The sequence below is a fragment of the Pelecanus crispus genome, chromosome 4 (assembly GCF_030463565.1).
Source record: "Pelecanus crispus isolate bPelCri1 chromosome 4, bPelCri1.pri, whole genome shotgun sequence".
In the NCBI taxonomy this organism is placed as follows: domain Eukaryota; kingdom Metazoa; phylum Chordata; class Aves; order Pelecaniformes; family Pelecanidae; genus Pelecanus; species Pelecanus crispus.
In genome coordinates this window covers 60155235-60171170 of record NC_134646.1, presented here as the reverse complement: position 1 = coordinate 60171170, position 15936 = coordinate 60155235, and the positions used below count along the sequence as shown (strand labels likewise).

General features: G+C 41.5%; 1 protein-coding gene across 1 annotated transcript in view; it reads left to right on the top strand.

The window, feature by feature from the left end:
• LIMCH1 (LIM and calponin homology domains 1) overlaps window positions 1-15936 on the top strand; it is a 70751-nt gene that overhangs the window by 20899 nt on the left and 33916 nt on the right. Inside the window, exons 8-14 of the mRNA XM_075709130.1 lie at window positions 44-367; window positions 937-1170; window positions 2143-2391; window positions 3352-3387; window positions 8088-8214; window positions 11064-11218; window positions 11415-11817. Coding sequence (XP_075565245.1) covers window positions 44-367; window positions 937-1170; window positions 2143-2391; window positions 3352-3387; window positions 8088-8214; window positions 11064-11218; window positions 11415-11817 — 1528 coding nt within the window. The remainder of the gene's footprint in view (window positions 1-43; window positions 368-936; window positions 1171-2142; window positions 2392-3351; window positions 3388-8087; window positions 8215-11063; window positions 11219-11414; window positions 11818-15936) is intronic.

Below are 15936 nucleotides of genomic sequence, written 5' to 3'. Positions count from 1 at the left end.
AATGTTCTGTCTATCTCACCCCTCCTCTCAGTCGCATCGCTAGTGAGGTAGTCAAGTCAGGTACAGATGACTCTTGCAGGAGAATGCTGTCACCTGTCCCGGCTTTTGGCATCGTCTCTGAGAAACAAACCCTGCACGGTTTGAACAAACGGCAAGAAAGCACCGAGGAAGACTGCGTCGGGCATTTACCAGACATTGAGAGAGATGATATGTTGGTTAGAAGGTTGGGAACTTTTCAGAGGCGTACCACTAGCCCCGTTCCCGTACATTGTCCTCCCCTGTCAGTAGTTCCTCGTCTGCTGCAGCAGCAGCAAGGGGAGGCAGTAGCTCGTGAGAAGGATTTGAAGACTCCACGGGAAGCAGAAAGGTCAGAGAACAGAAACAGATCCCTCTGAGCCTCGTGCCTGGTTTGTGTGTGGTGTTAGCTTGGATCAGTCAGCAATGTTGTTCCATTCTTCACACGGCCTTTAAAGATGTGTTTTACTCATTCATCATGGCATGTGTTCTGTTTTATGAAATTACTTACAAGAATGTATGCTATAAACATAAAACAGTCCGTTTTCTTTAATAGTATTTAAGTACTTCAGTTGTTAATTGCTGTTCAGCATGAAAACAGTCTTTCATCTTTTGGGGAGATTTTCTTTTGCAATCCATGGTGCTTTGTCCAGACTATTATGCCAGCTTCCAAGTGAATATTTCCTTGCATATATTTTTATGCAATCCCCAGCTTCTAACGTATCGCCTACATAAGTGTGGCATTCAACATCGTTTCCTCTTGCTCTCACTCCCTGCGCTGTAGCTAAAGATGCCTAGCTGTCCATCACTCTGCAACTGTGTTTTGAGTAACAGTACCCCACGTTGCCTCAGCAGCCACTTGCCTTTGGGCTGCACAAGTGAGCATTATCATGGAACAGTGTCACTTGTCTCTCTGAGCAGTATGGTCACACGAGAAGAGAGCCAAGAACAGCTTGAAATCCCTCAGCAGCAGAGCGGTGGAACAGAAAACAAAGTGAAATTTCCAGACCCACAAAGAGATGACATGTTGGCCAGAAGAACTGGAGCTTTCCTAAAACAGCCTGGGCCCAGTGTTAAGCAGTTCCTTCCCATGCCATTTTCAAAGCAGCAGAATAAACAGGGCACAGCTAGAGAACTTGAGAAGAAAACTGCAAGGTAAGAAAGTTGTGCTTCTCTCTTCCCCTTGCAACTGGCCCTGTGGGCTGTTTGTCAAGGTCTCTTGATCTGGAAGAGTTGCTGTTGGCCCAGCAGCTGTTTCTTTTGTACTTGTCCTCAACTGTGTGCCAACTCTTTCTGCTCAAAAGAAGGCAATGCAGGGTTTCTGGCCGTTTTCGTAGAGCCCTGTAAAGACTTGGAGCAGGGCTCTACCAGATGCAAAATTCTAACAGCATGTGGAAATGGATATGCATAGCAAGATTGTATTACATTTGCAAAGGTTTCTGGTTAAATATGAGCTAATCATTACAAATGTTTCTAGCTAGAAATAGAGGTGCTGGGTATGGTAAGTTAGATGCTTGTCTATGGCTTAGCTGGTGCCAGTGACTTCCAAACAGGAAATTTAGAGATCCCTCGATCCCTCCTGATAATGCTCGGTGTCTTTCTAAGCACTTTTGTTCAGGTGCGTGAGGCTATGTGGGGAAGTTGGCAGTTTAAGCCTTTGAACAGAGTTATCATTGGCTGGTTAAGCCACGTGCAAGCGTGAGTGGAAAGGTTCTTATTAATCAACCTCTTCAAAGTACATGAGGAGAAGGATATGCATGCGTCTGTGCATACATAGATGAAAAACTAGTGTACAGCTCAGCCAGGAGAAGAAAACCTGTCATAGAATTAAACAGTGGTTTAGTGTTGAGAAGACCTTAAGTTGAATAGCTTAGTTAAAATATGTACTTAATACTTTAATCTTTGGCGGTGTCCAGGACAGTTTGTGTTTCTGACTTAGAGGAATGGAAGTAAAAGCATTTAATTCTCTTTAAAATTGTGTTTTGTGCATCTCACTTAGCTTGTTACCTATCAGCTATTTGGGGTTGGGGGGGTGTTAACTTACAGTTATGCTTTTCATTATGTGTATGTGATTTTTCAACTGTTGCTTAATACGTCTCTTTGCACTGCTGCCTTTGGCTCACTCAGGCCTGAAAAATGTCCACAAGTCTGCATTAATAGCTCTGGAAAACCTGTAGTACAACCACCAAAGGAACAGCAGCAAGGGCAGGAAAAATGCAATCTCCCTCCTGCAGGACAAGATGAGACTATTTGTACTGCCCAAGTGGGTGAAGGTAGCCCTAATGAAGTTCACCTTGGTCAAACGTCTAAGCTTCAGGAGGTTCCTGAGGAAAACAAAACAGAAACATTGTCGTCCAAGGATGAGCATCTGCAAACGTGAGCTCTATATGGTGTGAATCACGCAGCTTGTACGCCCCTGTGTGCACACTTCAGAATTCAGATTGTGCATTGCCTGGTGTGTTTTCAGTCCAGACTAAAATACTGTATGTCAGTAATACACTTTTTATAAACAGAGTAGTTGTGTAATGTATTTTGAAATATTGAAATGAAAGCTAATTGAAAGGAAATATTTGATTACAGTATACATGTTGAATTGCAAAAATGGTATATGAATAGCAGAGGTTCAACTGAACTCTGCTTTTTTAGAGGTGTGTATCTTGCTTTTCCATGATTAGAAAATGTTGCAGTGTCAACTTTTGTACTTGATGTTCTTTTATGATAAATCCCAGATACAAATATGTGGTTTGCATGGCTCTAAACAAGACACTCACTTTAGTGAATGATACTGACTTGTGTATTACCGGTACCTTTTTTCAGCTACACCCCCTACACCTCCCCCCCCCCCCAAAAAAAAAAAAAAAAAACCACAACAACAACAACAACAAAAAGGAAATGCTGTGGCTAACTTTCTGCCTGTAATATTTGTCTCTTCCGTGCTTCAGTAATGGTGATTCTGAGCACTGCTGTGGAATGTAACTGTTAAGTTGTGTCTCCATTCATCGCATGTGGCACTTAATGTAAATGTTAGTATATTGTCTATTATCAATAACTATTTTCTACACCCATTTTAGGTATACTTCAGCAGATTTTTGTAATGGTGGCATTAGTATGGGGTCAGGGAGGGATGGGGGTTGTTCTTACGTAGTTTGACCTCCAGATGATTAGGTAAGTTTTGTTTGCTGACTACATGATCCCTGAACAGTGTGATTCTTTTTTGGTCGGCTTTACTAGTACATGTTGGATGGTCAAGTGACAGTTACCCAAATTGTATGGGTCCAGTTGCAATTACTACTTAATGTATTTATCAACGCTCTAATATTATATTTGGTCTTGTAGATTCGGCCCCAGAACTGCTGTGTCTGATGACGCAGAGTAAGTTGTCTTGTGTTCACAAGATTCTATTTTAAGCAACTTACACTGCATGCTTTCCCGTCTTTCTACTAATTTAAAATGCAGTTGATGCCTCATTATTATTTTGCAGTGTTCCAGCAAATAAATTTTTCAGAAAAGCACTGAAAAATGGAATGCACTATGGCTTACATTGCAGCTAAAAATAACTTTTATATAAAAGCCCATAAAAACTGAGCGTAACACTAATGTCCAGCTGTTGCTTAAAGTATTGTTTATCTTTTTTTTCCTTTCCTTTTCTTTGGTTTTTCTTCTGAATTTCCATTGCCTCTAATCAGCTACAGGTAAAGAGGGTTGGGTTGAATCTGGGCTGGGTGTTGAGGAAAAAAATGAAGTATGACCTATGCAGGAAGAAAAAAGAAATCCCAAAATAAAATAAAATCTATTGTGATCTTCAGAATAATTACCAGGAAAACACATCATCAGCTGTTCCTTTATTGTCTTTTAAAAACTCTCTCTTGAATCCCTTCTAGGTTGGGTTTAATTTAATAATGTACTAAACTTCATTTTTTTAAGCTCTTCACCTCGATGCTTTACTTTTGGCAAAAGGGAATAGGACTGTGACATTTATTGCACTCAAACATATTTTAATTGTGTGTATGCATGTAAACTGCATTTCAGAATAGTATGCAATGTCGTTTGGAAAGCTCTGTGAAAGTAGTAGCTATACTTACAAAGTGCAGGCATTTAGAAGCAAAGAAATAGTTGGGAACTACCCACGTAATAATGTCCTTAATATCCTTCTGTTCACAGAAATGCACATGACCTTCTCTGTCTCCCAGATTAAATCACAAAATAGAAAGAGCATGGAGGTTTTTTTATAACAAGTATATACAGAGACTCGTATATAATTTTTCACCCTTTCCTCTAATGATAAAGGCTAGAATCATGGACTTAATATTCTTTACAAGATCTGTAATACCTTTATGCTGAGCAAAGCCTGTGTCCTCTGACCACAGAGTAAATGTGATCATTTTCAAGCAGCAGAAATCTGTTCAATCAAGTAAAGAGATGAGATAAAAAGAGCATAACAACACGGGAGTGTTATACTTAACAATGGAGACTTCCCTGCCATTTCAGAAAGCCTACCTATCTGATTGCTTTGTTCATTTGTTTTCCCACATTTTTGCATGTCTGTATTAAATGCAAACATGAGAGAAGGTACATGGAGATGCCTTCAAAGAGGCATTGCAATGCGTTTGGTTGTGTAATGTGAGAGTAGCAGAGATGAATAAATCATATCGTTTATTCCACATTGATTCTGATTTTGTTTTAAAAGGCAAAACAATAAATGTTAAAGCCTTGTCGTCATCCTTTCCAGATGTGGCACAGTTTCAGAGCAACTGTTTTCTTAAACTGTCTTTTAAGTTCTTATAAACGTAAGATTGTGTTTTTCCTTCTGAAGTTGAAGTACTTATGAAGAATCTAATAAAATTTGGCTCTCGAGTAGGAAAAAGAAATTGAACTGACATTTAAAACGCTTCCAAAATGTTTGTCAAGCCTCCTTTGAAAACTGTGTAACGTGAATTCAGTCTTAGACTAGGTGCTGTTTATTCCAGCAGCAAAACTAGAAACTCCTTTATTAGACTGACAAAGGTCCCTTTGCTGGTTAGTGAATGCTAGATATTGTCATCAGGCTGGTCTGTCTCAAGGTGCAGAAAAGGCTGATCAGCCCCATTCCCATCTCCCGAAGAGATGGGGCTGAATTGTGGTGGTAGTGTGACAGTCCAGCATGAGTTTAGGCTTATGCTTTATACTTAAGCCTGACAAGCAAATAATAGTGAGCTGAGATTTTTTTGAGTATTTGTTTACTGTAGTCTGATTCTTTAGCCAGCCTGTCACTTTTTATGTTTTGTTGGGGTTTCTTAAATCTTAGTATGCCTGAAAAATGGTAGTGCAGCCACATAATAAATGCCTTGCATAAGGATTTTTAACATGTTCTCGTAAAAAAGTTTTTTACCTTATTTCTCACTTTCAAATTAAATAGTCTGAACACTCTAGTCCTTGAGGACTTCTTTAATCCAACACTTGTTCAGACCTGTTTAAAAAAAAAAAAATTGCTGCATGATACCACTGACAAGAACAACTGTAATTTGCAAGAATAAAGTAGTGTAACTCATCCCAAAGATCTAGAGCACACTGTTGGTCTGCACAGTGTTTTTTCCCAGATCTTTGTTAGAACAGCAGGTCTGGTACACTGGTCAGCAGAAAGGCCTCTTGCTTCCAGACAGGGTTTGGATACAATCCCCAGAGCTTTGCTAACGGCAGAAAATTCATGAACGTGAATTCGGTACAGTTACATCTCCCCTATCTACTTGCATGCTCTGTGCCTGCTGGCCATGGTTGAAGGAATAAGTAAATTTAGTTCTGTTCATGCAGGTGCTAGTGATGGGCTGGAGCTATTTGTAGTTTATGTAAGAAAGAAATTGGACAAAATTATGTGGGACTCATAGTGAAAGTGTCTTTTGGCAGAAGCTCAGACTTTTGGCCTCTTTGATTCTTTTCTAAGGATGAACTTGTGAGGCAGAGAAGTTGATGTAGACCTTTCAGTTGGCCTTGTCCATGTATTCAGGAAAGTAGGTGGTTCTCCTTAGTGGTTAATACATGTTGGTTAGAGCAGAGCGCAGTGCTTCAAGATCTTCAGATTGCTCTCTTGGGAAGATACATTTGCACAATAACATGTTGCTGCGGAGTTGATGTTTGAACCTACCTGGTTGCTTATCCATGGCAATGAAGGCCCAGCAGCAGGAGGTGACAATTAGAGTAGAAGGTGCATGTGGGGTTGTAGTGTATAGTTTGATTCCTGGCCTAGGCTGAAGCCTTTTCCAGAGTACCTTTTTTATTGCTTTGTCAATAGCCATAAAACGTTTGGTTTTGCTGTCGCTGTGCACCCTGAGAGACCCGAGTAAATGCAGGGAATAAATATGAGCCTTTCATTAGGACATCAGCGGACTCTTGGTAGAGAGTATTTTTATTTTCCCATCCCAAATGGCAGAGGGTGAGTACTCGTGCATTCTACTAGAACCAGTTACCACCATTTCAGGTCTTCTGTTTTCTTCTACTGTATGTGAATGAAAAATTCTCTGATGTGAGGGAGGGGTACAAGAAAGGAGCTACGCAACCAGTTTGACACAGTAGGCACAAGGTGACAAATACTTAACACTAAACGCTTTCCTTAATGTGAGTTTCAAAAGCTCTTGAAATGGAATAAACCCTTTAAGGGTGCCTCTATTACAAGTTAAGCACCTCCCAACCTAACTCACCAGTCTGCAAAACACGACTGATATTTACATGTTCCAGAGTAGGTGCTATGCCTTTAGTTTTAAAAACAACAAAACTTGCCATCGCTTTAGGTTCGGTTGTTTAGGAGTGCTCCAATCCAATCCTGAGCAATGCAACCCTTAAACTACCCACAGAGAAACCCAAATTAGCGTATCCCTCATTACTCTTTAAGGGGTGAAGCATGTTAATATGCTAACCTCACTGTTTGTGCTTAAAGGCGATAGGATGTGTATTCTGTCCTTCATTTCTGAGTAAATACCCACAAACAGGATGGGATCTGTGCATGTCCTTTTCCATCCACTGTCCAGACCTTTCAGTTTTCCCTTGAGAGTGATTCATTCCCATCTTTGCTTGCCTGAATACAAATGTTGGCTAAATATGTATATGCACAGCTTTCTGTGTCTATTCACTATGATTACTGTGGACACAGTCGCCTACTATTTTATCTTCATTGGGTGCTGCTTCTGCTAGTTGGCTCGTTGGCTCACCTAAAGCTACAGATGATCATTTGAAGACTGCTGTGAAATCACTTCATGTGGAACTGCATGGCTTTCTTTTTTTTGCTTTTTGCTTTTAATGGCACAACTGAGGTCATGTTTTACTAATAATAGGTAGTAGGGGGGAGTAGTAAGTACGTTATCTTCATGTGAAGATCTTTACGTAATATGAATGAATGTATAATATCAAACCATGACCTTTTTGTCCTTTAACTCTCCAAAGGTCGGGGGCAGAAATAGAACATGTAGAAAGAAACTGTTTTGTCCTGAACGTCAGCTTTTCCTTGTTAGGTTAGCTGTATTAATAAGTTGGTGCTGATAGCATTGAGTGTCTTTGAGGTAGGGAGGGGAGAGGAGGAAGTACCATGCTCTTTGCGCTGCATGTACTTCTCTGGGCAGGCTCTCCCTGGTTTTGTAGCAATAGCATTTAGCCAGCCATGCTGCCCCTAATATACTTCTCAAGCCTCTCTTGTTTTACACTGAAGTGGAAACTTCTGTCTGTGGTGTTAATTGGAGGGGTCTTGAAAACTCACTGGGAAACAAATCTTCAGAAAGTAAAATGTTCTGAACTCTGCTCTGAATAGAGTGATTTTAATAAGAGCTATTGATGGAGGTGTAATGTTAGTAATGCTTCTTAGTGAGAAGCAAAGTTGCAGTCAACTAAGAAAAACAAGAGAAAGTTGAGGAGTATAATGCCTGAAGTACTGTGTGGGAGCCATAGGGATGCTAACTGGTCCTTCTAGGGGACAGCTGCTTTGGGAGCTTCATAACGGTGCAGGTGTCTGATTCTGCTGTAGCACCCTCATGTGGCTTTAGCTCTAACAAGCTGAGGAAATACAGGCCTCTGAATAATGCTGCATTTCTTCTTATTTCCCCCTTGCTTAGGAGCATGAGCATGTTTGACATGAGATGTGAAGAAGAAGCTGTGACTCAGCCTCATAGCAAAGCTCGCCATGAGAAACTGCAGAACGTACACAACCAGCTGAAAGAGGATGAGACCAGATGGCAGGACGTGAGTATGCAACATTGTCTGCAGTGCTGGCATTGAGGCCAGCTAGCTAGGCAAAAAAGCGCAACCCGCTAAATCCACAGTTGTTCTCTAGCACTAAAATAATCAGGAGCTTTTTTCCTTTTTTTTTTTTTTCCCCAGTAGATTGTTGCTAAAAGCATAAAAGTTCATAATTTCATGTAAATTACAGAATACCAGGTCTTCTGGTCTTCTGGTGCCTCTGCCTGTGCACCATGTATTTTGTTTTTTAAAAAAATGTAATTAAACTGTGATTAGGTAAAAATGGAAGCAGAACAGCTTCTAACTGCTGATTTCTCTTTTATAATTAGTAAATGCCTAAAGCGACAAAATACAAGACTAAGCAGGACAGTGAATAAATAGGTTGGACTTGGCTTTAATAAATTTGCGTAGATACAGAAAACACTAACATTTTCCATCTTGTCCAAGCAAACAAGTTACCCTTCAAGTTAGCTACACCCTGCTTGGGTTACAAGTCCTTTCCAAACCCTATTTCCTCAATGTTTTTTCTAAGCTGTCCTGGCATTTGGCATTATCTTCAGCAAATTAGTAAGGACAGAAAAAGATGATTTGCAGGTAAGTTAGTATCAGGAGTTTTAGTATCAATCCTGTTCATTCCTAAAGACTGATTTTAAATGAGGAATTTGGGGCATTTTTTTTAATTTAAAAAAAACCACAACACATGTCTTCAAGCAGCTAGTACAGTAATTTCCCATTATAAGGACAGCTACTGTGAAACATCTCAGAGAGAGTTTTTGGCAGAAAATTCAAGGAAAAGTCCAATAAAGAACAGTATATACAACTAAGAAATAACTTCTCTTAGAGGAACAATGAAGGATTTCAGCTGAGAGGTCTGTATGTGTGGGAAGCCATAATTTCCCAGCAGAGATAAGAATGAGTCCAAAGGCATTCAAGAGGTTTGAGAATTCTTTGCTGTTGAATGGAGAATCCCCTGAGCTAAAATGCATAAGTTTTCCAGGCCCTCAGCACCTTCAGAACACAAAGTTCTGAAGAGCCACTAAAAATGCCCTTACTGGAATGTCCTTGGCACTCAGAGGGCTTTATGGAGACGACACTGCATGCGTGGTCAGATATTTTTTATATGCCCATGCTGTAAATTTGCCAACAATTAACAGTTTTATGGCTTTTTTTTTATTATTGTTATTCGAAAGCATCAGAGCTGGAAAAGATAAACATGACTGGTTTTTATTTATAAAAAAAGGAGGAGGATTTATGTTATGAAATTTGCTAATGAAAAACTAATTTCCAAACAATAGGCAATAGTGGGAGTAGCTGAATAAAGAAATGCTTTGGTACTTCAATGAGAATAATTAGTAACTGAGGAAAATGAAAGGCCTGTGTTTCAAGAAGGGGATTATAGACTGATATATGTAGGTCATGTGAAGAAATACTTTAACAAGCATTCCCTTGAGTGTAACGTCAATAATTTGTGGTTTTAAGCTAAATTAAAAGTGACAAGGTTTGTTCCTGGTTTTAATAAAATAAGTTATGCTTGCAGTACCTTCTGCTGTTTACCAATAAAAATGCAATTAAAATATTTGGAAAACCATGTAATTAATGAAATAGCCTTTGAACTGAGTATTTTATTAAATAAACTGAGTTTTTTATTAAAACCAGAATTCGTAGAGTGCATGAAATATAATCTGTATATTAATCTCCTGATGTTGTAAAGTTAATGACAAATGTGCCCCTACAGTTTCCTAGGAAGTTATTTTTCTTTGCAGAAGGTCTTCAGAGGTTATTTTTTATACGTAAAATTTTGCTCCTTTACTAGTCGGCTGCAAAGAAGTTTTACAGCTTAGGAAAATTCTTTACTGCAGTACTTTTACTGTGAGAAAGATAGTGTTTCTGTACCCTCCAGGACTTGTGAATTCATAACCCAAGCAGGATGCAAGACATAGGTGCCTGTAACAGGTATCTTCTGTGGCTCTCTGTTTTAGCGTCAGGCTGCTTTTGCAAGAAAGGTAAAGAACCAGAATCAGTGGATCTTCTGGACAATTTTGGGCAGACAGATTCCAAAAAGAATAAGATCATTACTTCAACAAGGACATATCTATATAGCTGGATACAAACCATAGACTTTTTGCTCTGTCATGTCTCACACCAACCAGGTGTGATCCACTTTAGTCCCTAACCTGTGTTGCTCAGATCTGGGTCCAAAATATTGGAGGGTGCCCGTGAGGAAGAATTTAAGTTTGGATGCTGCACTGGATTTTTCTGTCAAAAAAATCCAAACCAACCCATGGGTCAACCACGCTTGCATGTAGTTGGCTGATAGCATGGGCAAAGTATGGGACTATCAGCTCTCCAAGGCACACTATCAGTGCAGCTGTAGTTAATGGTGAAACAACATCCCTTCGTCCAATGAACTCCTGCCTCCCACACATCTGATTATTAAAATTCTTCACCAAACATAATTTTTCTGCTTCATCTTCCTGGGGAATCAGGTTTTGTCCCTAATGTTGGCCCAAGTGAAAATGAGTGCCCTGACTGGTCCTTTTAGGCCAAATTTCCTGGTGTTATTACCTAGCATGCTTCTGCAGCACTACAAAGCCAAAAAGAAAATACACCAGTGGAGCTATGAAATCCTTACTGGACCCTGCCGTTAGGAGAAAAGTCAGTCAGGCTGCATCTTCATTTTATGGCATAATCTCCTTTTCTCTTCAAACTAAACATCACTGCCTGCAGGTGATGGGAGCCTGGTCCACAGCCAGGAACAAGCACTGCAAAGTGGCTGACTGGGTTCATTGGTTTCTGTGGCCAGTTTTTAGCTATTTGCAACTCTGCATTCAGGTGCCTTCCTTCTCTCGCAGGACCTGGCTCGGTGGAAGAGTCGTCGAAGGAGCGCTTCACAGGATTTAATAAAAAAAGAAGCTGAGAGAAAGAAAATGGAAAGGTTATTGTCTGGAGATGGAACTAATGAGCGCAGAAAAAGCATCAAAACCTACCGAGAAATTGTGGAAGAGAAGTACGTTGTTTTACTGAAGTGCAGTGGCGTGTCTGAAAATGCTGTGTGCTCCATAGGTGATAGGTAACTGTGGGCAGCTATGCCTGCAGGCCTGGGGTGAAGGAGAGGGAATGATGTTGATGGAGCAGAGGAAATAGGAGTGATTTCCAGCGTTAATCTTAATGCAGTGGTCTCTCTTGTGTCGCCTCCCTTGCAGAGAGAGAAGAGAGCGGGAGCTTCATGAGGCATACAAGAATGCAAAGTCACAGGAGGAGGCTGAGAGCATACTCCAGCAGTACATCGAAAGATTCACTATCAGTGAAGCTGTCCTTGAGCGTTTGCAGATGCCAAAAATTCTGGAAAGAAGCCATTCAGTGGAGCCAAATTCCCCACTGAAAGACCCAAATCCTCTGAGATATTTAAGGCAACAGTCGCTGCCTGCTCCAAAATTCACTGCCACCATTGAAGCAACTATTGTTCCCACCGCTGAACTAGAGCCCAGCAGTTCAACAGGCTGCACATCTCCCAGCAAAAGCGTTGTCTCCAAGGCTGTGCCTGTGCTGACACCCAAGCCTTACTCACAACCCAAAAATACACAGGAAGTTTTAAAGAACTTTAAGGTAGGATACATTGCACTCCCCAAAGTCAATCAGGAGGGAAAGAGAACCTGACTAAATCATCTGAACATACAAATGTTTCATGCAATTAAGTAGAAAATGGTTGCAGCATTCTGATGTTAAAAACTCAGCTTTGTGCTCTGTGCTGCTCAGTCTAGTGTTCTCTTCTAGGTTACCAACCTTCTTAGAAACTTGACCTGTTCAGACTGGAATATTTGTGCTGGTCATTTTTCCTCAGGCTAAATTTGGGGAAAGACAGGGAAAGGGGGGCCTCTAAGAAAAAAGCAAGACATTTTCTGAGAAAGAGGTTAAGAAAGAGTATGTTGTCATGTTTTTTTGTTTTTAAACAAAAGGGAAGGGGCAGGGAGCATGGAGGCCCTGACTTTTGGAGCAAGACCTGAACTGGCTTTTGTGTCAGGGGTCTGATTTTTGCCATACCCAAACAAGTCTGTCCCATTCAGCCAAGTCATAAGCCTTTGAAACACTGTAGCATTCATGTATTCAGTGTGGAGGGTCCCTACTCCTTCAGAGTCAAGAGCCAGCTTGCCCAAAGATACTCTCTGTCCTAAACATGCTTCTCACCAGGGATGAAAGCTGCTTCACTGGCATAAAGAGGAGATATAGGCTGTCCATGCAGGTTTAGGGAAAGAGATTGGTACTGGGGCAGCAGTGTAACTGGGGATTGCTGGTGAGAGAGGGGGAGTGACTGCATTGGGTTGCAAGAACTATGCAAAGATTATGGGAATAAAAGAAGTAAAAGAGCTTAGATAAAAGCAGGGCTGTCTGGAATAAGGAGCCAGCTATGAGATTTGTGGGGTGAGGGGACAGGAGAAGAGACTGAAAACTGGGATAGAAAACCTGAGGAGTATATCTTTGGATTGGGTGGGTGTGGAGAATGGGAGTAAGATACTGAACCAACGATGTAAAAAGGAAAGAACTGCGGCGTGTTAGAGAGAACAGGCCAGAATAAGTCAAGTTTGAAGAAATCTTCTTCTCACAGTGCCTATACCAAAACTGGAGTTGCCCCAAGTCTCATTGTAGACTTGTTGTAAGCAGTGTGAAGCCTACTGGCATGGGTGTCCCCAGCCTGTAGAGTTCGTGTCCCCTTGTGTCTGCCGTTGCTATCTGATACTTCGCTAGTGGCATGCAGGGGTCCCTGCAGCCCTGATGATGTCCCAGTACCATTGTTACCATGTGTATTCAGGTGGTTTACTTTTAAAAAATAAGTCCGCTTGGTATAAAGCTGGTATAAAGCATCAAAAGAAGCATAGCCAGCACATCAAAAGAAGCGTGGCCAGCAGGTCGAGGGAGGTGATTCTGCCCCTCTGCTCTGCTCTGGTGAGACCTCACCTGGAGCACTGCGTCCAGCTCTGGGGCCCTCAGCACAAGAAGGACATGGACCTGTTGGAGCGGGTCCAGAAGAGGGCCACCAAAATGATCCGAGGGCTGGAGCACCTCTCCTATGAGGCCAGGCTGAGAGAGTTGGGGTTGTTCAGCCTGGAGAAGAGAAGGCTGCGGGGAGACCTTATTGCGACCTTTCAGTACTTAAAGGGGGCCTACAGGAAGGATGGGGACAATCTTTTTAGCAAGGCCTGTTGTGACAGGACAAGGAATAATGGATTTAAACTAAAGAAGAATAGATTTAGACTAGACATAAGAAAGAAATTTTTTACAATGAGGGTGGTGAAGCACTGGAACAGGTTGCCCAGAGAGGTGGTAGAGGCCCCATCCCTGGCAACATTCCAGGTCAGGTTGGGTGGGGCTGTGAGCAACCTGATCTGGTTAAAGCTGTCCCTGCTCACTGCAGGGGGGTTGGGCTAGATGACCTCTAAAGGTCCCTTCCAACCCAAAGCATTCTAGGATTCTGTGATTCTATGATGCTATGATTCTATGGTACAGATAGTGAAAAAGCATGTTGTGATGTCTGTAATTTCTTGAAGTCTGTCCCAGCTCTTGTGGAAACCCCCCCACCACATTTCCTAGTTGAAATGTGAAACTGTTGGTTCCTATTTCTCCTATACCTCAGTTGGTATTCCCCTAGAGTTTACCTTTTAGTCATCAGTGAATCATGTGTCTTTGGGTTTTTTCTGATCCATGCCACTTTTTTCCTCAGAGGACCAAGATATATGTGTGTATCACCTTCATGTTAATGCATATATAGTTCACGTGGGGTGAAACTAACCCATAGATGCTTCTACCCCCCACCAACCACCACTGAAAGTCTGTCTAGATCTTGTTTGCTTGATGTGGAAGAATGTGATTTGTCTCAGTAGGAATCATTCCCTAGCACATGTAGCTGTAGCATTATTTTCCCTTGAAACACTAGTCTGTCGATGATTCTTGTCTCTGGTGACAATGTGTTGACTTGCTCCAGATCAGGAGGAAAGGAGTATGTTTGTTTAACTCTGCAGCCAGGGCATCTGTCCTGATCATTCAAACATTTGGTTTTCCTCCCTAATATAAATAGAGAAACGTCTTAGTCTAAACAGAGACACTAAAATGTATGGTGCGGCCTGCCAGTGTTTTCCTGGCTTTTTTATTTCTGAGATCTTTCATGACCTGCCTCTCTAGTAGATAATCCAGCACACAGTCCTGGAAGACCTGGGGCTCAGCATCTGCTCACACTTGCATTTGGAAATAAACCCTAAGAGTGGTACTGTGTTGAGTGGATAATAGCAGTGAGGAAAGGGAGGGAACCTTTTCATCTGAAAAGCAGTCAGAAGGGGTGCAGCCACTTGCGGAGCCAGGCTGTTTCTCCTCTGCCTGGGAGCTGATTGTGTGAGGTGCTAACTGCCTTCACCTCCCTGCACGTCCGTAAGAGCTGAAGATGCCCAGCACCTCGGAGATGGTCCCTTAGTTAATCACCCTCAGACAGAGAACAGATCTCTGGATGCGTGTACACAAGAAGTCAATGGGAGGAGTTTGCCCTCAACTTAGCACTGATGACATATACTAAGTTGGAGTGCCGCTCTTGAGGTATCCAAGCTGTTTACTCAAGAAGTAAAGTACTGAAGATACATAAATGGTGAAATAAGGAGTGGGCCAGGGAGCATGAGATGGGAAGAACTTTGTTTTCTTAAACTGTATTTCAGTTTGATAAAGCAGTTTTGACACTTGTTGCATCAGTTTTCAGTAACAGTGAAATAAGTGAAAAGTTCCCATGGAATGGCTTACCTCTGAGCTTGTTTTTACATGTGTTTTTTGTTTATGCAGTACCCGTGGAGAAACCTGAAATGACTAATCACCATATATATCCCAGATAGTTTCTCTAAGAAATCACTGATCTATGCTATTATTTCCCCAAAGTCCAATGACTAGCAGAGAAGAGCCTGTCTGTATTTACTCCCTCACCTTTGCGTTGTCTCCCGTGATGACTGTTTTGCAAGGAAGGATCTCTGTGCGCAGAGTAGTAAAGCCCTGCTTCAAATCTATTTAAAACTCACCCCTGCTGACAAGCCTATAAACATCTGTGCTGTAGCTAGGCAGGAACAATATTGTGTTACTGATACCTGGTCCTCTCCTGGTCTCTCTCCAGCTGGGCCCTCTTATGGTGAATAGCTTGTGAGTTCTTTGTAGTAAGACTTTTTTCAGGTATACCACGGCTTCTACAAACAGCTCTCCAAATTAAAGGAAGAAGTCTTTACATGCCACCTCCATTCAGAACATAATTACGAAGTATTAAAGTCCCGAGAGGAAGCTGTATCAGTGCAAAGGAAGAAGCTAGAGATTATTTTGTGTTTTCTTCCTTTTTTAAGGGTTCCTTAGTGGGAATATGTGCCCACCAAGGAGCTAGCTTGACCCTGAGAACAAAGTAGTTAAACTGTTTCTGTGCTCTCCTTTTCATGGAGACTTCATAAAATCATTTTCTGGGAAAGCAGCTGTTTATTTTATCGCCTCATGGAGAAGGTGGAATGCCCAGGTTTATTTGTTGGTTCCTTGGTTCCCTGTTACGAAGAGTAAAACAAGTGGATGAACTCTGCTGCTCCTGACCCTTCAAAGTTCACATGGCAGTGCTTCACGAAGCGCAGAATACTAATACTGTGGTGAGGTTGTCAGGGTACATAGCAGTTCATCAGTATAATTAGTCCTGGAGAACCTGCTTGTGTCTTGCATGAGGCAATA